We start from the raw sequence: 22,712 nt of genomic DNA on the forward strand, positions 1-22,712 counted from the left end.
GTTCAGTGGCTGGAGAGTCCCATCCAGCTTTGCCATTCTCTGCACTGTGGTGAGCAAGAGACATTGGCAGCAAATATCAGTGGACAGCAACCTCCTCATTCTGTATTTGCAAAACATTCAGGATAACACCACTCTGAGAATGACTCCTGGCATTACTGCAATGCAAACAATAAATATTGGATTTGTGTGTGTGGTAGCTGAGCTTCCCCTGCCCCACACGTGTTTTGCTGCTTGAAGGGGGAGGAGTGACATTATGAGAATACACAGTGTGGAGAGATAAGAAAAGAAATAACTGCGTGATGGGGGAAAGAATAGCTTAGGCCAGGCCCTGCCTTGCATACCAGCACGTGGAGCAGGCACCCATGCCCAAACCAGCAACAAGCTGCGCACCCTAACTCACACTGCATGCATGCACGCCCTCCCAAAGCTCATCTGGCCTCCCACTAAACCATCTGACACTCCTCCCCTCTGTCATTGGCATGAGGAAGGAAGGATGCAGGAAGGGAGTGTTTTAGGCTAAGTGTCTGACATCCAGAAGCTTGACCCTCTGCTGACTCAAATTGCTGACTAAAGGCTGCTGTTGTGCAGGCAGCCTCTGTTCTTTTCCACTTACCACAGATTACAATTTTATTTGCTTAAATTAAATTCCCAATTAATAATAATTTCTTGTTTTAGCAGTTGACTCACATTCAAGAAAATACACAGGAATCTCATTATTTCTTTCTTACTCTTTGTTCTTCCAGCCCCATATGCTCCTTTTAACATTCTTGCAAAGCTCCACCATTCACTTTGAAGAGCCATCAGAATATTTCAGGGCCATTTGGGGAATTTACTGCTCACATCCTGCTCTCCCTCATTTTTCTCAGGGTTTGTTCAAGATCCTTTCTTTCTGCATCACACAACATATAGGTTGCATATGTTCTGAGGGAAGGAACAGCTCATTATTTGGTTTTGTGATGCTCTTAAGTAATTTCAGGAAACCAAAAAAAAAATTTTCTTTTAACTAAGCTGATCATGGTTTTGAGACTGACATTAAAAAAAAAGGTACAACTAATGTTATTCATATTCTGTATTAACAATATGGGGAAAAAATTGTCATTATTACTTCTTCAAGCAACTGCTCTCCACTGCTGGCAGGCAATCCTACTGCCAGCTTATCCATTCGTGATCACACCTACACCCTACATTAGGATTTATCCCGGATTTTCAGCTATATTAAACTGGCTTTTACCTAAAGTACATAAATCACATCTATATCTGACTCTCATGACTTGTGTGCATGAAGGGATACAGGCTTCTAACACAGTGGGTGAGAGCACCGGGAAGGAAAGGATTATTTTCAGCTAACCAGTGACCAATAACAAACTGTGTTATCCTCCACAGCTTCATGGGTGCTGGGTTCAGTTATGGGTTTTATCCAATAGATGGCTCCTCAGTAGCAGGAAGGATTCTCCCCCTGCTCTCCTTCCCTTCACGGAGTTTCAATATGACTTTCTAATATTTACACAGCTATTATCTTGCAAATATAGGCATTTTGTGCACACTGATAAACACACAGAAGCAGCATGTGTGCGTGAATTAAAGAACAAAAGAAAAATTAGATGACATTTTATATTACTGCCTGCCACTTTGTCCTCTGCCAGTACAGAGGTGCATGAAAAATGATACCCTGGAATGCTTCCTAAAGTCAAAAAAAAAAAAAAAAAAAACAAAAAAAAAACCCAAAAACAAACAACTATAGAAACATTAACAGCATGCCAAATACAAGCTGTTTGTCTCCCCAAATATATGAGGACATCTCCCACATCTTACATATCCCTGACTGAGCAATACTTAAGGAACTTACAGGCATCATTACTACTCTGTCAACAAAGGATTTTTCACAAGAAAAAAATAAAATCCTGTGTGCAATTATTGATATAATGACCCAGGAGGGTTCTGTGTAATTGGCAGGGTGCAAGTTAACATCATCATGAGTAAGGTTAACATTTCTGAGACAGTGAAAGTGAATACATTTTTGTGGTTTTACAGAAAAACATAATTAGAATAACCCCCAAGACATTCAGAAAAATCCTGTTTATGCCATATAGACACTTCTCTGAATCAGAAGAGCATTTCCCAGTAACTTCTGCTCTGAGATCTATCCTGCATCTCAGACAGATCTTGTCAAGATCCTGTCAAAACCTTGTGGTAACCCCACTTTTGGATCGTGACCCTCTGGTCCAGCCACATGATAACAGAAAACAGAACACCCACAACAAATAATAAATTGCATAGAAGCCAGATGATGGCTGTTTAAATTCCCATGATTAAACACTTCAATGGCTCACAAGTACAAGCCCCCTATACCTGCTGTTTGCACCTAAACTAATATCATTCCTAATAATAACCTTTATCCTTGAAATATTAAGCTGCTTTGAAAAGTGGGGGAAAGGTACCATTTTACTACAAATATATAAATATGTAGCATCATAGCATTAGCACAATTACAGCCATAATAACTGTCAAGAAAAAAAAAATACTGCTTCATCCCTGTTCAAAGCTGAGCACAATCACTGGTCTCATTTCAGCATTCCAAAAGGACTTGCCTAATTCCATGCCTCAAGTCAGCTTTTTGCTGGCTAAAACCTGGAAAATTCAAACCAGCTGGCAACCTCAGTCACTCCAAAAGAAGCTCAGCAGCAGCATGCCTGACCATGGGGCTGTGACACTGCTGCTCTCCTTCAGCCCTGAGCAGACGCTCCAGCAGCCCCCTATCCTTGGTGCGCATCAGGCAGAGAAACAGCATGTGGAAAGGCAGCCTTATGATCAGGTGATTCCTCTTTGGCTCTTTGCATGCTCAAAGACATTCCTCTTAAACTGCACGGAGCAGATTTAAACCCTGGCCAGTCCCAGTTGTGGTGAAACACCAAAGCTCCATGTTCCCACTTGGCTCTCCCTCCCAGGACACTGCAGCCAGCAGAACTCACCCAGCCCCAAAGCCAAGCCTGCAGACTTGCAGCCACCTTCTCTCTCTTTAAGGGGCAAATATACAGGCATGTCAAAAAATCAGAGTTCACAACTGAAATACTGACAATCATTTTCACCGTGGAGCAGTTTAAAAGAGGCAGCAGTGATATTCATTAAGCTGTTAATAATGGATTGTGGCACAAAGCAATTTATCAAGTTTCCACTGTAATTAAAATCACTGAATATTCGGGCACTTGCAATGCACCTAGCTCTCCCTGCTTCTGAAGCTTTACATTTTAATGTGAATTATAGCTCCCTCTCCCCAGAGAGCTACTAAAAAGCCCACTTTAATTGGTATGTTTTTAATTGAGATTACATTATTAAAAAGTGTAAATTTCTGTTGAAGAGAGAAAGGAGGTGCTCAGCTCCCCTTTAGTCTCTGTCTCCCTTAGATAGAGCTTGCTTATCCCAGCAGGAGGGAAAAAGGAGAGGGGTAGGTGCTGTGAAGGAAGAGCAGAAAGCCCTGAACACTCACAGGCTGTGAAGCCAGGGCAAGGCAGCATTGTCTGCCACGGATGCAGGATTTCCTACGTGGATTTTCAGGAGGGAGAGGAATCACCACCACCATCCAGGCTGCTCTTAACAAAAGGCAGAGGGAACACACCACACAGGGATTCCTGCCTCGTAGCCAGCTGACACTGAGTGCACATTTCAGCAAGCCTCTCCTCGAGGTTACCAGTGACAGACAATCTGTTGCTTTCCAGAATAAGTAACTCCAATATTAAATTCTCCTCAAAATCCACATACGGTTATGAGTGGATGAGGTCTAGTGAAAGCCTCTGCTGGTTCCAGAAGGCTGGGGAAAGGCAGGGAGAGGCAGCCCCTGGGGCAGCCTGGACAGGGTAGCAAGAAGAGAAGTGCCCCAAGCAAACAAAACCTTTGTGCACAGATAAGGACAGACGGACCACGTTAAAAAGAAAATTGACTTCATGCACTTGGCATCCAAATGCTGGCCACTTAAAGGGTTCTCCTGCTGGCAAGATGGACTGTCAGTGCCTCTCATAAGTAGGAGTATGGACCTCCTAAGGTGAGTAGACATGAGAGAAAAGGGAGAAATATCAAAGGAGTGCAAAGTAGATGGCAACAGCTGAGACAGATCAAGAGAAAAACCTCCAGAGATCAAAACACGGCAAAAGATGGACAAGATGGTTGAACAAGAATGAAATATCATGGAACAGCTTTTTCATAACTGCTTCAGAAAAGGTCATGCTGTACTGCAAAAGGAAGGCAGTGCGTGGGGCTGAGAGAGGTCACTGTAGGCAAACAGAGACACAGAGAGACTAAGAGACAAATTCAAAGATCACCCACTAATATCACAAATGCTGCAACTCCCCTTCTAGTTCTGGAAGTGACTCAGGAAGGAAGGATGGTGAACCAACAGCATACAAAAGGGAAAAAAAAGAATGACATGTGAAAGACAAAACTGAAATTGTTAAAACTGACAGAGAAAGGGAAAGCTCTGTTACTACAATTCAGTCAGTAAATATGTGACTTTTTCTAAATTAAGAATTTAGATGTTATGCTCTATTTACACATGTCAGAGGAAAGCCTGCTTGTAGTGGGAAGGTACCCAACCATGCTACTGCTCTGAACAGCAAGGTAAAATTAATATATGAAATTCCCAGTCCCAGTCAATAGGCCCATTGCAGACTGAAATCAAGACTAAGTAAAAACAACAAAAAAAGACCATGTAAACAAAGATTGGATCTTACATCCCACCTTGGCATTAAAGACCACTGCTCTGCTGTGCAGAAAGTTAATCTCCAGATTATTTAATTTAATGCAAGATTCCTTTTGCTTGCTGATCTGAAAACCCCACGTCCAGATCACAGATGAAGCAGAAAAAGGAAGGGCTTTCAGAGACCTCAAGTAGAATCTTCTGAGAAACTTGTGGGAGCACACTGTAAGGGTTACATAAAGAAGAGTTGAAGAACAGTAAGAGAGATGAGTTACAAAGGAAAGGGAATGTGCACAATCTCAGGGTAACAATTTTCCCTTTCAGCTGAAGGGGTGAATGGTGAAACCATACCATGAAGGGAAAGAAAAAACAGGAAGCAGGAAAAGATAGGCTGGGCAAAATTTGCCTTATGACAACAGAATCACAAAGAGAAACTGTGCTTCCGAGCCTGTAGAAAGATGACCCTGAAAGACAAATTTAACACTGCTTAGGCTGGCTGTTTTGCACAGATGAAAACATGCAGCAGAAAGGCCAGATTACTTACTGATTTGGCATGTACCAACAGATATATGACCACATCAGATTCTACTCTGAGTGCTATAAAAGAAAGGCAGCTGGATGTGCTTTACTCCCTTTCCAGAAAAGGGAGACCTTTTTCTGAGCCCTGAACACAACAAAGTCTCATTGATTATGTGAAATTTCTGTAGCTTCAGCATCCAGGAACATTTCCCCAAATATATACAGTGACCCACCAGGTTGCAATAGCCCTGGTTCAATTATTTTCTCTGATAAGAGTATCATGAAAAGTTGCTAACTAACCAAGGGGACAAACTTTATGTCTAAGGTCATGAAAGAGCAGCATTGAGTACTAGGTATAAAAAGTATTAAAGCCAATGCCACATCCTCCTCAAACAGATGGCCTTTCAGAAAGATTTAATCAGACACTGAAATGCATGCTGCGAATACTCATTACTAGCACAGGATCAGGCTGGGACAAGTGGCCAGCACTGACGTTATTGCCTACAGGGAATTACCACAGGCATAAACAGGATTTGCAATGTTTGAACCTCACTCTGGATAGCAAGCACAGGGTCCCTTCATGATCATAAAGGAGGGTAGAGCAAAAAATGTATGATGAGGTGAGCCAGGTCTACATGGCAGAGACCCAGGACCTTATAAGAAGCAACCTCCTAATTTCTTTTGCTTTGTTATCCTCTGCTTTTTTGCTTGTGCTCATCACATCACCACAAAACTCAGTGACAAAGGCCAGTTTTCTCTGGACACCATCTTCACAGCACAATGAGCTCTTGCACACCTTATTTTACTGGACACATAAAATAGAGCTGTGACCATTCCATGCCCTTCAGTACCAAGAAGAGGAAAAATAAGATATCACCACAACAACCAGCACCCAGAAGAAGGAATAAAAAGAAAAAAGGATTTTCATCGCTCCTTCAGTCATGGGGGTGGCTTCTTTGAAAAAGCCGGCTTGCCTTTCAATTCTTTCCTCTTCCAGTTTTTCAGAGAAATTTTACTGCAAACATTATTTGAAAGAGTCCTTAAGCTATCTTTTGACCTGGATTTTCAATAAACAGTATTTTAAGAGATTGATTTTACCATGAAAACACAACTCTTGAAAGTCATTAAAAACCTTGACATTACCAATGACTGAACATGTGAGTTCATTTATTTTCACTCTAGATGACAAAGCCTTTTTTCAGTGCTAAAGATCCCACCCTTCTCAAATAAGACATTTCTCATATGCTGTAGATTGGCAAAGCCAAATGTCCATCTTCACTTCCCACAACAACTGGTGAAAACAAGAGGAAAACAAGAGCAAAACTTATTGACAGAAGTACTTAAGTCCTTTTTCCTTTTACCTCTGAAGGCATCCTGTTGGTTTAGTGACTTCCTGTGGATTAAGAGTGCTACAGGGAGCATCTGAACCTCCCCTGTTCTGCCCAGAAAGGGCGAAACTTAGTTTTTTTGAAGGCCCTCTGAAGGAGCTCTAGCATACATCTCTTAGAAAGTGAAGTTGGCTTTTCCTGCATAGATACTCACACTTTCCTGGTACTATCTGCACGATCATTCTTGGCAACTGTGGATATGCAAAGACTTAACCAGATTAAACACCATGAACATCTGGTGCTTCAGTTTACTTTCTGTCATTAGCACAATGTTCTTGCAAACTGCAGCATGGTCATCACCTGCACTTGGCACTGCTGAGGCTGCACCTCAACTGCTGTATTCAGTTCTGGGCCCCTCACTACAGGAAAGACATTGATGTGCTGGAGCATGTCCAGAAAAGGGTGCTGAAACTGGAGAAGGGTCTGGAGCACCAGCCCAATGAGGAGCAGCTGAGGGAGCTGGGGTTATGTAGCCTGGAGAAAAGGAGGCTCAGGGGGAACCTTATCACTCTCTACAACCACCTGAAAGGAGGCTGGACTTAGGTGGGGATTGGTCTTTTTTCCCCCCAAGTAATACAACAAGAGGAGATGGCCACAAATTGTGCCACAGAAGGTTTTTAATTGGATATTAGGAAAAATCTCTTTGCTGTTGCCATCTTACTGCAAAGTTCCCCTACCTTCTTGGTGATTTCTCAGGGGCATCTCCTTGCAGCACTGACTCCTTCCTCACAGCACAGCCAACATACTCCAACTCTCCTCGCCACAAAACTAACCAACTGCAGCTCCCTTCTCACCCAGCTAACCCATTCTTTTGTAGCATTTGTCTTCTTATTGGACACAGCTGTGGCCTATTAAGGGCAGGCCTGTTCCTAATCTTTGGTGATTAGTGCAGCTGCAACTCCTCAGCTGTAGGAGTCAGACTACCTTCTGCACTATTTTCTTACATTCTATCCCTCCACACTTTGCCAAAAAGGTGGTCAGTTGTTGGAATACGTTGCCCAGGGAAGGGGTTCAATTACTAACCCTGGAGGTATGTAAAAGTCATGTACATGTGGCACTTGGTAGACGTGGTTTAGTGGTGGACTTGACAGTGCTGGGTTAATGGGTGGGACTTAACAAACTTAAAGGTCTTTTATAATCTAAATGATTCTGTGATTCTGTGTGAGCCATGCTCCAAGAAGTCATGGAGATGGCACTTTCAACCCCAGAGTGTAGCTGAGGTGCCTGGCATGTGTGATTTATGGGATAGGGACATCACTCCTGAAGAAGTGGAGATGCACTGCAGTGCTTGAGAAAAATCAAAAGGGAATGGAGAGAGGTGGAGGCATCAGAGAAAGAATCACAGATGCCAGGATTATGTTGTTAGGGCTGCTGCAGAGTTTGCTGGAGTGGGGCAGATAATATATACGTGATACCATCTGCCCACTCCTTGTCTAGTCCATGAAGCACTCTGAGCCACAACCAAGGAGACAGCAAAACGCTGCCTTAGAGCAAAGGGTCGGCAACAGCAAGCAGAGCTGCTTGTGCTTGCTGGCAGCAGGCAACCAAGCAGACATTTGCTAACTTCTTGTGGCCATAGTGCCCACAAAGGCCTGGGCTCACAGCTGTTCTGGGCTGTAGAACTGGAACAGATGCAGCAGTAATGCAAAACTCTTCCTGCACACCTCGGGGAGGCAAGAAAGGCACCACTCCTGTTACTTGTTCTGTCCTTAATCTCTTTTGAGCAGAGAGACTGCAGAGCTGCATCTCATACTGAAAGAACCTCAGCCAGACACTTCAGCCCCAGTCTGAAACCCAAAGATTGCATTTGGTAAGCCTGTAGTTCCCTCTTGGAAATATATCAACAGGGTGATCAATAAATCTCAACAAGTGCCCAAAAGTAATAGGGATTTCAAGTTCATTTCCATTCAAGGTTTTGTGGCTTTGTTATGTTTAAATACTCACTTCAGAACTGCTGAGAAAGTTATAAAACTCATTACATCTTTAAGAAAAAAATATATTGTTTTAAATTTCTTCAAATTTGGGAAGGAAGGATGACAAACCACAAGCAAATGGCTTGACTTTTAAGGTGAATAACTAAAATTCCTTTTTATATAATGCTACATTTTTTTTTCCTCAGAATCACTGCATGCTGCCCAAGCACAGACACCAGATTTAATGTTCACAAGTTTTTTAACATATTCTAGAGCAATTATACCCTTCTGCTAAAAGCAGCAGAAATAGAGGTTTCAGAACCGTGTTCAACTCCATATTTAGCCCACATTTCTCTATATCTTTAAAACACACATTTACCTCTCTGGAAAGTCCACACTTCCACCTGACAAAGGTGATGGGATGATCAGACTGTGAGAACAGCCCAGTAGAACAAAATCACAGCATCCCTCCAACAGAAAAACAAAAGAAAAACAAAAGGACCAGACCGATCCTTTGTTTTACTGACTTTATTAATCAATAAAATTAGATTATTTATCCTGAAATGGCCACCACCTTCTTCCTAACACAAGTTTTGCTTTGTTTTCTACAAAGGCAAGAATACTGCACGCTATCAGAAGGTGTCTAATCCTCCCATCTGCTGTTTCCATAGAAAAATATTTACTTTTAAACATCTGTATTACATTTACACAGTTCAAACACACACACATAGCTGCTGGAATGTACATAGTATTTAGCAAATTTTTAACTAACTTTTCTTTGTAATTGTATAGTTTTCCCTTGACAAGCAGAGGATCAGACTTTTTCAGGAGGATTACCTCTGCTCAACTCATTTCAAGCAGCTCTTGAATAAAATAGTTCATTAGTTCATGAAAAGGAAAGACTCCAGGGAACTACTGGGGAAGGAAGAGAAAAGAACAGAATGTCACAGTAATTAGGTTTTCAGATTGTCGCTTATCCTCCAGAATGCAGGTACACACACACATGTCCCTCTTCCCCTTAGGGGAGATCATTGCATGTTTATCCCTGGGAATCTGTATACCAGAGATTAAAACTCTAACCCAGCCATAATTTCCCAGAAAAATACTAAAAGTTACCTCTTCTTTAAAGCAAATTTTCTTTGCTAGTTCATAGAACAAGACAAGTCCGTCCTCCTTTGCAAGTATTTAAATACCTTAATTTCAGAGTTACTCAAAATGCAGTCTTCTGACCTTTTTAGGTCAGATGCTGAAAAGCCAAAGGACTTCCACTCACTAGGAATCCCTCATGCCTGCCCAGGTGTATGGGCAGCCTGGGAAAAGCAGAGCCACTGACTGGAGCTACCAGTGATCAGGGAAAAGACTGGCCAGGAATGAGGATGGAAAGCAGGGAAAACTGGAGGAGGTTGCAATTGTTGACCAGAGGACAACCTCTTTTGATCTATACCTGGCACAGCAGACTACAGAACATTCTAGAGCCACACCAATTAAAAGGAGGCCAAATCATCACCAGGACTGACACCACTGTCCAGTTTCTGAGTGGCTCAGGGCTCAAAGGGAAGCATGGCTCCCAGCAGCACAGCCTTCACACTCTTCTCATGTTGTTCCTTCTGTCTGCTCTGCCTTTGCATTAAAAGCACTCAAGTAGTCCATAAGTCTCCAGCCAGACTGACTGAACAGCAAATTGAGATGCCAGTGAATAGTTCTGGTGATACTTTCCCTGTGCTTTGTCACCCTCTCATTCCAAATTGTCTTGAGAACACCAAGAAGCTGCTGATGGCCATGAGAAACATCATCAGATCTCTACTGGCCTGGCATTAGGGTTATGTGACCTTGAATTATGCTTTCACAGCAGACAGTATGATTGGAAAAATCAGGAAATATCAGAGGAAATATGTGTTGAAGTGTCTATGAATTCTCCAATTCTCCTTGCTAAAGGATGTGTATTTTCAATAGTGGATTTATCCACAGGTCTGTTGTGATTTTTCAAAAATAATCAATAGCCTTAAATTGTTACAGTACATTTGTTGTTATTACTATGGATTACAAATGAAACTCTGGACTTTTATCTGCTGACAGGGGGCTTGGTTTCAACCCACAGTTGCTGAAGGAGTCTCAGTTTTGAGCACTATGAAAGACTCCTTCATCTAGACATCATAATTTAAAAGAAACCAGTAGGTTAAGAAGGTGTAACAGGATATCAAAATAGCTCTAACACAAAAACAACTTGCATATCAGATTGTTAAATGAAAATCTATCAAAGTATCATTTATTGAAGTAAACAAATAGTCTATCTGCCCTGTCTTTGGAAATATTTTGCCTCAGGGAAAAATTTAAACCTGCACAGATAATCAGGGTAAGGTATTTGAACATTTAAATCTTGCTGGATCCTTTAAAGTAGGTGTTAAGTGGTGCATTAAATTTGTGCTGTTTCTTCTGAGCTGGGTAAATTTGCTCTTCTGTAAATAGTGGGAAAAGCCTTTTACAATAATTTGAATCCATGAATAAATGTAATGTATTAAAATTTCTAAAGTACAGGCATTAAATGTTTTTGTACATAAGCCAAATGAGTGGAATATCCAGGACTAGAATTATTTAAGTGACCACAGAAAGATAATATATAATTAAAATGACATCTGCACCACTAACCGAGGGGATGAGAGAAAGTGACATCACAGATCTCATATAAGCTGCAAGCGTATTATTAGATCTAAACCGGGCTGTAAAATTACTATCTACCCAAGGGATTATCTTTAGGCATTCAGAAGCATTGTTTCATTTACTGATAGAACAGGGATGATAACAGGCTGACTTTGCTTGTCACATTGTTTTTTGGCCTTTCTTTATTCTTTGTTCACATTAGCTGTAGATGAGAGGAAGACAAGTTTCAGCTAAATCACTGTCTGGAGCTTTTCATTGTTTTACAGTTTGTTCCAAAGGCTTTTTTTATCCTCCCTCCCCCCTCCCCTAAGAAAAGAACCCCAAAGCATTTTTAATGGTGATAAAATCAATGGGGAGTAAAAGATGCACACAATGTAACATCTAGGAGTGTAGCAAACTAAGGAATACCCATTGGCCTAATGCACCTCAGGGAGACCATAAGACTTTGCTTATAGCTCTCATTATTAGCACAAAGAACCACTGGCTTCTAGTTATATCTTGGCCTTATTAAAATTCAGTGCCAAAACTCCAACTGGTTTCAGTGGGTACATTTCATCATTTGAGACCTAGGACAGAGGACATAATTCCCATTCACATGCAGGGCTATCTGGGACACCTCATCTCTACAGATTTAATTTCTGCATGAAATTGAATAAAAGCTGCATTTTGTTCTGTTTTACATGCCATTTTTATGTCTCTGGCAAATATTAGTTGCCTATATTTGTAACAAGACTTATGTGCCACCAACCTAAAACATTCAAAATTCTATAAGCAGGTAGAGAATATAGGCAGTGAAAAAGGAAAAAAAAAGAAAGCTCCAAACTTTTCAGTCACTTTTGAACAATAATGATCCTGAACTGCAAAGGAGACTTAATTTGCATTAAGAAATCTGTCCCTAATGGGCTAACTCCTAGCACTTGAAATAGCTCCCATATGCCAATTTTGCCAACTAAGCAGAAGCCCAGAAGCAGACAGGTCTGCAGGCAGCCGTGGAGTTGTGCACACACTGCTAAGGCAAACACAGACCTTGCACTTTCCCCCACATTGTCCTGATGTTGGGCAGCTACTGCCATGTGTTATCTCTCACAGCACCTCCCAATATCCCTCCCAATAGATCCTTAAACCTCTGGCCCATCACCCTCTGTAGCCTGCAAACAGGCTGCATTATGCAGATTTCTGCCTTTTGATCTTGTCACTACAATCTTGCTTTTTTCTGTGCTATCCCTTGTTTAAGGGAGTGACCAGCACAGTGAAGGCTTTAGGCCATGATGGACCCCCTCAGTGCTACAGCCACAGAAACACTCTGCACTTCATTAATAACAGCTTACACAGCAACCACTTTTACTCCACATTAGGTTGTTTCATTGTTCCTTTTATCCTTTCACAATTCATATACAGAACAGACTTTCCATGCAGACCCCATTGGCACGAATCTTTGATTTAAAGCTGTCCATACCTACAGCCACATCTGCAGCCATTAAGAGTTCACACTGGACCCATGCAGTAGAAAAGAGGTGCCTGCAAGCAGTTTATACACATCATCAGTGCCAGAAGATATTCCTGCAGCACTCAGCCTGGGCCAGGAACCCTGTTTATGAATCACCAATTGTTTGTGGTCAGTCAGTGGTGCTTACCATCCCTCAGATGAGAAGAAAAACAAAACTAACAAAGGTGGGCTGAAGGAACAGCAAGCAGCATGTAGTGATAAACTGCAACAAATGTGGAAGTGAGACATCACGGCAGAAAAAGTCAAAGAGCAGCAATATGTTTGAATATAAATTTAATTTTTTAAATGTGTCCTGGAAGTAGGGTAAACCAAAATCCATTTTATCCTGAAAAGAGGCAGCTGTGGGGTGAAGCTGTGAGAATAAGTTGGGAGGATCCAGTCTCTCCTGTGCTGTTACTCCATCAGCATTACTCTTCATCTCAGAGAGGCAAGAAGCATCTCCTACACCTCAATATTAACATCCTTCATGTGGATGTTGTGTGTTTTGTGCCAATTGTTACGCAAAAATTTGTTTCAGTCACCTCAAAATTGGAATTCTCACTGATATTCTTTTTGTAGTTTCTCACTACACATCCATATTCCTCCATGAAAAGAAATGAAATGAAACTTCATGCAATAAAAGGAAATGAAGTGGAATGCAAAAAAAATTAAATGAAAAAATATGAAAAGAAATGAAAGGAAACCTAAAGAAATGAAATCTTGAGATTTCATATCCTTTCATCAAATGAAAATTCATTTCATGAAATAAAATGAAAAACCAAATAATAAAATTAGATTAAATGAAACATCATGGGATAAAGGGAAATGAAATTTTTATAAAAAAACAGACTAAAAAATGAAAATAAATTAAATAAAACAAAGGAATTAAATGAAATCTTGGGATTTCATGTCATGAATGAACATGAAAAGTCAAGGAATGAAATGAAAATAAATTCAATGGAACTAATTAAAATGAAATGAAGTTAAATTTAAAGAAATTAAAGGAAACATACCAAAATAGAATTAGATGAAATCTTGAGATTTCTTTTCCCTTTCTTTCACAAAATGGCTTTCATTTTGTGAAAGGAAATGACACGCCAAATCAAAGAATGCAATGAAATTAAATTAAATTTAGAAAACTAAAATTAAAAAATTAAATTATTTGAAATGCAAAAAAATTAAATTAAATGAAATCTTGGGATTTCATTTCATGAAAGGAATGAAATGACAAGTCAAGGAATGAAATGAGATGAAACTTAATGGAAAAAGAGGAAAATAAAGGAAAAATAAAATTAAATTAAAAGAAATCTTGGAATTTAATTTCCTTTCATGCTTGTTCTTCTTTTGTCCAAAACAAACTTTTGTATCACAGAACCAAAGCAGAGGTCTACGTTCCAAATGTTTCATATATCAAAAATAGAAAAACTTTAATGAAAAGTGTATATGCCTTCACATACTTTATAAAACAAGACTGACAAAAACAAGCACAAAAAACCTCCTCAGAGTGCCTTATGTCCAAAAAAAGAGGTAACAAATGATTTGCTAACAATGGCAGCCACTTGTTTGCACATTTCAGGTGCTATTTACTACCTTTCTTTTTAGCCATCTCAGCTCCAGTGGCTGTTCCAACCAGACACTCAGATTGTTCCCAAGTTCCAAAGCAGCAGGAACTGGCACAGGGCTCTGTCAAACCTGCTTCAGGTCTTAGGGAGAAACTGGGTTGAAACACTCAGTGCATTTTTTTCCCCCTCTAGTCCTTGAGGAAAAGTAGTGTAGACATGACACATGACTTTAGGACAGAAAAAATACTCCATAGGCTGAACCCTTCCTTCTGGGTCTAGAAACTGGGCTGAGAAGGCATCCCAGATGCAACTTTTCTGCATCCTTACTTGAAAAGAAATACTAAGAGCAGCAATATTGGAATGTGTTAACAATTCTGCCTGATGGTACACAAAGCTAAAAATTAATCAAATCTTCACTAAAACACTTTGAATGTTCAGAGAGATTGAGTTTGTTTTTCAAACAGAGGCTTATGCCACTTCCAGTTTTTCCTGAAAACATTTGCATATCCATATATTTATCACAGAAATAGTCTTACCTGAGCTGCATCTTGCTGGTGTCTGTGGACAATTGCATTTTTTATGGTTTGGATAAAAAATTCATTAAGTTCATTTTGTTTCTTGTTGGGAAAAATGCGTAGCAATGGGATCATTACGAAAGGGAAAGAAACTGTAAGAGATTGCAAAGAAGAAAACATTGAATCAGACTGTGAGGGCATATAATAGTCACCCTTTCTCTTCCTTAATATTATAAAACTTATCAAGTAGGATGTGTTCCTTTTATTAAAAACTGATTTTTCCTCTCTTCCTCTCCCTTTAGTAACCTGTGAGGGTGGAAGAAAAAGAGGATTCCCTTTTGGAGATGTCCTGCTGGCCAAGACTCCCTTTCCAGACAGATGCTGTCCAAGCTTGTTTCCATGATGCCTCAGGATTTTGGTTCAGATTTTTGGTGTCACAAAGCCACTATAACAAAGGGAAGCATTATTCCCCTACCTGCCCGGACAATTACATAGGGAAATTGGGGGATCTTGAACTGGCCCAGCAGCTTATGGCACCAACATGTGGAGTTAGGTAGTTTTCATTCCTGATTACAGCTCTGCAGCATTAGGGACCTATATGAAGGATGGGGCTCTTTAGGGCCTCTCACAACAGGACAAAGACTATGGGGTTTAAACTAAAAGAGAGCCAATTCAGATTAGATATAAGGAAGAAGTTCTTTACAATGAAGCTTGTAAAACAGGGGCACAGTTTGCCCAGGGAGGTGGTGGATGCCTCATCCCTGGGAACATTCAAGGTCAGGAGGGATGGGGTTCTCAGCAAACTGACCAGGTTGAAGACATCCCTGCTTATTGCAGTGGATTGGACTAGATGACTTTTTAAGGTCTCTTCCAACACTATTGTGTGATTCTATTTATTTTGCTTCTCTAAACAGGCCACAGACTCAGGAAGTGGGATATTATCAAAAGGATGGTCTCCACTCCATACTTTTATAGTCACAACCTAGAAACCTGAGTGAAGTCTTATATTCTAATAAACTCCTCACTAACTTATGAACAATTTAAGGCTAACAGATCAATCACTGAAAAAACCCTGTCCTGCCAACAGGGCAACTACATTGTGGAAATTCTCACATTAATGAACGAGCAGAAAGAGAAGAATCAAGGAATCCAACTCCAAACATTACAGAAACTTTTCTTTAATGAAAGACACACTGCTCTTAGATGTATAGGGGCACATTTCTGTCCCTTAAGAAATTGGTTACAAATCACATTTTGCAATCAGGTTAAATGCTAACCCCAGGGCAATTTGGATACACAGCTCCAGAAGGAAACAGTTGATGTGCTGTGAGTACAGGTGCAATCTGTAATGCCAGCAGGATCAGATGGGCACAGGAAACTTTGCCACTGTGCCACCTGATACTACTGTGTGCAGATAACGAGATGATAAAACCTCACAAGCCTTGATTATGCTGTGGCTTCCTCAGCTGTGATTCTTACTGCCCTTGAATTATCAGGATCATCACCACCATGAAGCCTAAGCTTTCATGCCCTAGAACTACATGGTTTTATACTCCAGTCTTGCACTGCTTATCTATTAATATAAAATAAATGCATTCTCTCAAGACACCTGTGATCTTTATCCTTCAGAGCCATCTACCAGGCTGTGGACAGTGTTCAAAAAAGAACTGGAAGTACTTACACAATCTGTTTATACACTTACACCTCTTTTCTTCAGTGGATTCATAATGGGTGGGATTTCAACCTCTACTAAGCAAATCAAGTGCACAAAAACTTTGCACTTAGGTCCCAAAGAGCAATTACTATTTTAGTGAGAAGTGTATTAAAACAAGTACTGTAGAAACTGCAGGACCCAGAAACTTTCCTGTCAGATGAACCAGGAGCATTGTGTTCCTGGAGTTTCATTAATGGTGACAAGACCTGCAGAGCATATGGTGGAAATCTCAAGGGTAGAAGTGGCCTGTGGATTGCACTCTGAATCCCTCTGAAATAATGTCAGCTATAATGCTTCCTACTCTGGCTTCAGCATGAAGCAATTTTGCAATTTGAGAGTGACTTTTATGAAATTACCACAAGAAAGTAGACTAATGTAGATTATACTCACGGATTAGAATGAGAAGAGGCTTAAACAAAGACATTTCAAAGAATGTTCTGGAATTCTTAACAAAGGGGTCATCAGGATTCTTCTGAGAGTCCACTTCAGTACCAAAAGCTACGCTACCAACGACATCCAAGGTAAAGCAGTTGTAACACCTGCATTTAATTGAAGAATGATAAATTACTATCTACAAATCACATATCCATTAATATCTTGCTTCTACAAACATCACACAGCATTAATTTTTGCCACTGAGTTTCTTTTTGCTTCTAGATTTAAGTTTTGCCAACAAGAGATGTTTCCATCATTTTGACAAATGGTGCTGCTTGATAATGACCCGTTTTTCCAAACCTACAAAGTGAACATATTTTCATACAGCTCAGTAATTCCAGTAAAATTTTATTGAAAACAATTTAATTTGTTATGACCTAGAAGTCAAATGTAACACATCAGAGATGCATAAGCATTTTCTTTATATGCATCCTAATAAATGAGATAATTCCTTTCTCATTTTTAACTGCACACCTATTTCCAATCCAGTCTAAACTCTCAGAGACAATGGGTTCTTAGGTAAAATTAAGGTCCTTAAGGATTTCCTTCTTCTTCTTCATACCTCCCTTGTAATGTAACTCTGGGAACAAAACCAAGAGAAACTGACACCATGTGAAATCTGTATCTCTGCAGAGGAGCCGCCAGTGCTTTGAGAACTCCAAATGATCTGTGGACCATGATCTAGAAACATCAGAATTTACTAAATGGCTCTCTGCATATCTCACCCTCAATCCAGTTGTTTTACCATCTTTATTTTCCTAGTAGGCTTTAGCAGCTCTATTAAGTTTTGAGATGGGTGGACTGAGAATGTGAAATATCCTTGGAATTTGATTCTTCTGATCTGTGGTGAAGTAAGCAATGTCTGTACCTCCATGATCCTTAGGAAAGGCTAATATCACTCTCTGATGTTTTAATCTGAGTATGTATGAAGGGAAGAACAGGAGCCAGGCCCATTACATCCTACATATGTGAATCAGTAATTCTATGAATTATGTGACTCAGTAATTGTGTAAATCAGTATTTCTAAACAAAAATCTTTGTGACTTGTCATTCTGATCACACCAGAGAAGATTTAAAAGATAACAAGAATAATGCAAAACTCACTTCTTTTGTTCTTCAACTCTTTCACACAGACACACACACATAAAAAACATCATTACAAGTTAAAATATTAAAAGGGGGGGCATTGCTATAAACAATAATTTCAGAAGGACTCAATCATCTACCTCTCCAAGGTACTGAAAAATAAAACAACATTAAAAACTAAATTTTGAGTTGTTGGCAAAACACAAAACAGCTAAAGACAACTAAGGTCATAGGGGGTTACAGATAGGTCTTTTCATCTTAAAAAAACCAGCTCCCAAGGCAATTCTGTAAAACTGCAGGGGAATGAGAATCACATTTATAAGTATGTCAAACCTGCTAAAATGGTAGTATGGTAAAACAACTGGAAATATCATGTTGCGAGACGGTCAACATCATTCATTTAGACTTTCAAAGGGTCTTTACCAAAGTGTCTCTTGAGAGATGAAACCCTATAATGGATCAATAGCTAAAAGACCACTCAAAGACAAAGGACAAATGGAAAAATGGAAAAGACTGGAAGGACTGAAAAGGTCAATTTTCATCACAGCACTAGGCTAGTGTAATGTATCTTGAGGTTTCATAGCATTTTTCAGCTGTTTATTAGAGAGATCTCTGTGCATACACACACACACATTTGCATGTGCACATATACTTGAAAAAAGATTAATACATTGTGGCTAAATATCCATTTCTTCTGATGAAACAAAATTATTTGTGCTGCTTCAGTTTGGGAAAATCATGAAGAACTTCAGAGGGCATTGACCAACTCAGCAAATGAAATGCAAGCAAAATGAAGCAAAAATAGTGCCTGTTAGAAAGAATGCATTTGCATTACTACCCAGGATCTTAGAGAAAATGCATCTACTCAGAGAGGGGGCTAGATAGTGTTGTGAACAGCTCAGTGAAGACCTCTGATGAAAGAGCAGCAGAAAAGATAATAGGATATTAAATGCATAACAAATGAGAGAAAATACAATATGGAAAATATTAAAACGTCATTTGATAAATCAGTGGTGCATTTTCATCTGGATTACTGATCCTGTTGCTTCCCCAAAAGCTAGCATGCCATTTAGAGGGGGTTATGAAGAATGTGGTAAGAATGTGGTAAGAATTATTAAGTGCTCAAAAAAACCTCATATTAAAAAAAAAAAAAGGAAAAAAGAGTGATGGACTAGATATATTTGATACTAGACCAATTCTTATGTTTGTACATTATTGGCAGCCTGCAGAGAACAGACTGGACAGGGATTGATGCAGCCTTCCTTTGTTGTTCCAGCTGTTAAAACTTCATTAAATAACTGCCAGAAATACATTAGATGCTTTACCAAAATTACTTTTCAAGTATACAATGACTGTCCCAGGAAGAACAGGCTTTTATCAGACACACCCTCCGTTAAACTATGATCTCTATTTTTTAAAGTGAGGGAGGAAAAAAGAAATCTTTTCTACAGTAAGTGTGAATTCAGAACAACTGCTGCTATTGATTTTTTCCCTCTTTTTAATAATCTGCTACTAATTTTTGGCATGTTGAACATACCTCTGGATATCAAAAGCTTTGCCAGAATCTGCGTAGACTTTCAAATTACACAGCAGAGTGTCACAAATCTTGTTTATCAAGGGTGTCATCTGGAAAGGAACACACTGAATTGTGAAAAAGCATGAAAATGTTAAGGAAAAAAACCACCAAACAAAAATAATTATTTTTAATTATTTTTATCTGATAAATGTGTTAGAGCTCTCAGGTTCCTCTGCAGGCGTTACTAGGTACTTGTGCATAGATAAGATGAAATGTTGGCACTTTCTTCTCAAAATAAACCTACACATTACAGGGATGCCCTTCTCCAGCTCTGGGCCTAAATGCAAGATGCCGTGTAACCTACCTCACAATTGGTCCTTGCCCCACTGTGGCTACATACACAGAGACCTTTCAGGCAAAAACATCCCCCTCTCTGTTTAATCATTCCAAACAATGATTTAGCATGATCTTTATTTGCACTACATCACATATAGGTTCCAAATGCTCTGGGGCAGAAGGAATAATGTTTTCCAAAGTCCTGTAAAGGCACTGGCATCAGTTCTATCCTGCCATCTCTCAGTTTGAGGGACTTAGCATGTAACTAGAAAGTGACCCTGGATACTACTAAAAGTACCCAGTTTGAGGAACTTAACATGTAACTAGAAACTGACCCTCGGTACTACCTTGTGCACCAATATCAGTTTGCTGAGGGCAAACTGATATTGGTGCACCAGGAAAGTATTTTCTCAAGTGGTGATGCCATTAAATGGAGATTTGTGTGAATTTATTCATCTAAGGGTTTTTTCCAGTCACTGACACATGCTGGCCAGGTAGACTTAACCCCAGCTTGGCTGCAGCCAGCAGTGCAATAGTCTCTTCTTTAGAGCTTCATGGAAACCACAGCACAGGCAAACATCAAGGACTCATTAAAGTCTCACTTTCTGTCTCTTTAGCTTCCTACATCTGAGGAATCAGACACTTCCCTGATTACACCAAATGGGGGGACAGAGGAAGGGGGTAGCAGCAATCCAGCCATGAACCAAAAGGAATTATAGCCTGCAGCTCTTTCCCATGTGGACTACCAAGAGCAGCCTACAACTTAATACCAGAGCCTTGCCTCAACAACTACGTCAAGCACCAGCGATGTACACACAGAAACTTGCCTTTCCTTCCTGAACTACCTCCCTCAGCATAAGAATGTCAACAAACATGAGAACAGACTTATCCTACTCCTCTGACATTCTTGTTACCAAAAAAGACTTACTGCAGCCTCGCAGCACACTCTGAGAGCTTTGCAGCCTGCCCAGCCAAGTCCATTTTGCTTGGCACTTCTACCTCTGTGAAACTGGCACAGCACTTCGTGCACAGGCACTCTGCCATCTCAACACATGGGCAAGACTGCACGCAGTCAAAAGGCCAACGCAGGAGCATCCAATATGTTTTCCAAAGGCACAAGGCTGACTCAAGAATGTGTCTAGCTGCTCTCAAGGTCCCCTGCCTATATGAGTGAAATTACATTGCAAAGCCCGGTCGACTTGGGTTTTGCCACAGTCTCACAAGGCAGCTCTGGAGCCAGATTAGTGTTTGGTAAAAGTAGCTGTTACACTTTTGGGAGGTGCACACCGCAGTTATGTGGCAGCCTTCTTCACCTTTTGGATTTCCAAAGAAAGTCCCCTGCAGCAAGCTTCTTCTCAAAAGCAGCTTCAACAAAATTAATACATATCTGTTCAACAGATTCAACCAAGGTGAAATACTTCATAATCTCTGGGTCCAGCCCCCCCTAGTGAACTGAACCAGCCAAGGAGAAGAAAATGAAAATCAGTTTTTTAACAGGTATGATGTTTCTGAAACAGATGGTGATCATTTCAGATTTTCCTTTTATTGCCTTTTTTTCTCTCTTATTCTTCATCACATCACCAGATCTGTAACCAGCCAGCTGGTTGCTATCACTTTTCAACAGCTGGCAGAGACATCAGGGGCACGTACCTCTGGCCCGGGCATCCCCACAGCACCTCTGCACTTTGCACATTGCACCACCCTCTAGAAATACTGCTTCAATTCATTCCTAGCCATGAGGTACTTTTATTAGTAAATCTAACCAGGAAAACAAGGAGGGGGGCACATGGATTTGATTTACTGTTAGCATGACAATAACAGATTCATGTCAATAAAACAATTATTTGTATATGAAAGCTACAGGGGATATCTAATCTGGAATCCTAGGTTGGGTTTGGGTTTTTTATTCCCCTGGGGGACATAAATTAGTGCAAAACTGCAAGCTACAAAGACCACAAACTGAAACATTCTTAAGTCTCATAACCCCTCAAAATCTTTGTCTGATTGTCAAGAAAAATAAAGTAGTGTCAGGGGAGGTGAACTATACCAAGCATAGAAACTTGACATGTTGATCTACACTGCCGTGGGTATCAGTTACCTCCCATTTATTCTGATTTGCCAGTCAGAACATAAAACCTGCATAACCTGCCTGAGATTCAGTTCTTGGTGGGTAAATAAACCTCAGCTGCTTTGTGTTCAGATTGGCTGAGAGTAACAGGATGAAGAAAAATCTAAACAATATGGTCCCTGTAAATATTTGATCTGACAGTTATCTAATAGCAAGAGTAGCCCAGAGTCCAAATTTCTTTCTTTCTGCCAAAGAAGAGCATTTGGGGTTAGGGTTTTCATGATGCCAGGGGCTTTGCGGTATAAATCCTGCCAATATGCTGTTTGGCACATAACAACAATTAGCTTCTGATTCTGCATATGCACAGTGCATGTGAATCTTTGCACTATTCAAAGGCATCAGAGTCACATTCCTCTAGTTAGATGTGGCCCTCAGTATTCATCAGTATTATTATTCCCCTCATTATTAGCATCCAAACTAAAAACTAGAAGGCTGGATCATATTCACTGTAAGCAGACACACTGGAGACTTTACTGTTCACAGACAGCAAGCACAAGTTGTATTGGGCCTCTTGTCCCACAAATGTTATGAAACAGAAATGAGGGAGAAGGAGAAAGAATACATCCCTAACACAAGAATTCCTTCTCTTTCAGATTTCAAGTCCCTGAATAAAACCAGAAAAAGAGCAGAGTGTCAGGAAGATGTTTTGTGAAATTATTTGTTTCTATCACTTGAAAGTGCTATTCCTGGGCACAACTTACCAAAATAAGCAACTCAACAAGACGGTGGCCTGTGGCTCAAGTTTATGCACATTTCATATTTTTACACC

The 22,712-nt window shown here is 40.2% G+C and overlaps 1 protein-coding gene across 10 annotated transcripts in view; it reads right to left on the bottom strand.

Moving 5' to 3' along the window:
• The window catches only part of TBXAS1 (thromboxane A synthase 1), a 265,426-nt gene that overhangs the window by 77,303 nt on the left and 165,411 nt on the right, over positions 1-22,712 (bottom strand). For all 10 annotated transcript variants that reach the window (XM_074539045.1, XM_074539043.1, XM_074539047.1 and 7 more), the window contains 3 exons: positions 19,501-19,589; positions 16,833-16,981; positions 14,750-14,880 (listed from right to left, as the gene is read on the bottom strand). In XM_074539045.1, the coding sequence (XP_074395146.1) occupies positions 14,750-14,880; positions 16,833-16,981; positions 19,501-19,589 (369 nt within the window). The remainder of the gene's footprint in view (positions 1-14,749; positions 14,881-16,832; positions 16,982-19,500; positions 19,590-22,712) is intronic.

The sequence above is a fragment of the Zonotrichia albicollis genome, chromosome 4 (assembly GCF_047830755.1).
Source record: "Zonotrichia albicollis isolate bZonAlb1 chromosome 4, bZonAlb1.hap1, whole genome shotgun sequence".
Taxonomy (NCBI): Eukaryota; Metazoa; Chordata; class Aves; order Passeriformes; family Passerellidae; genus Zonotrichia; species Zonotrichia albicollis.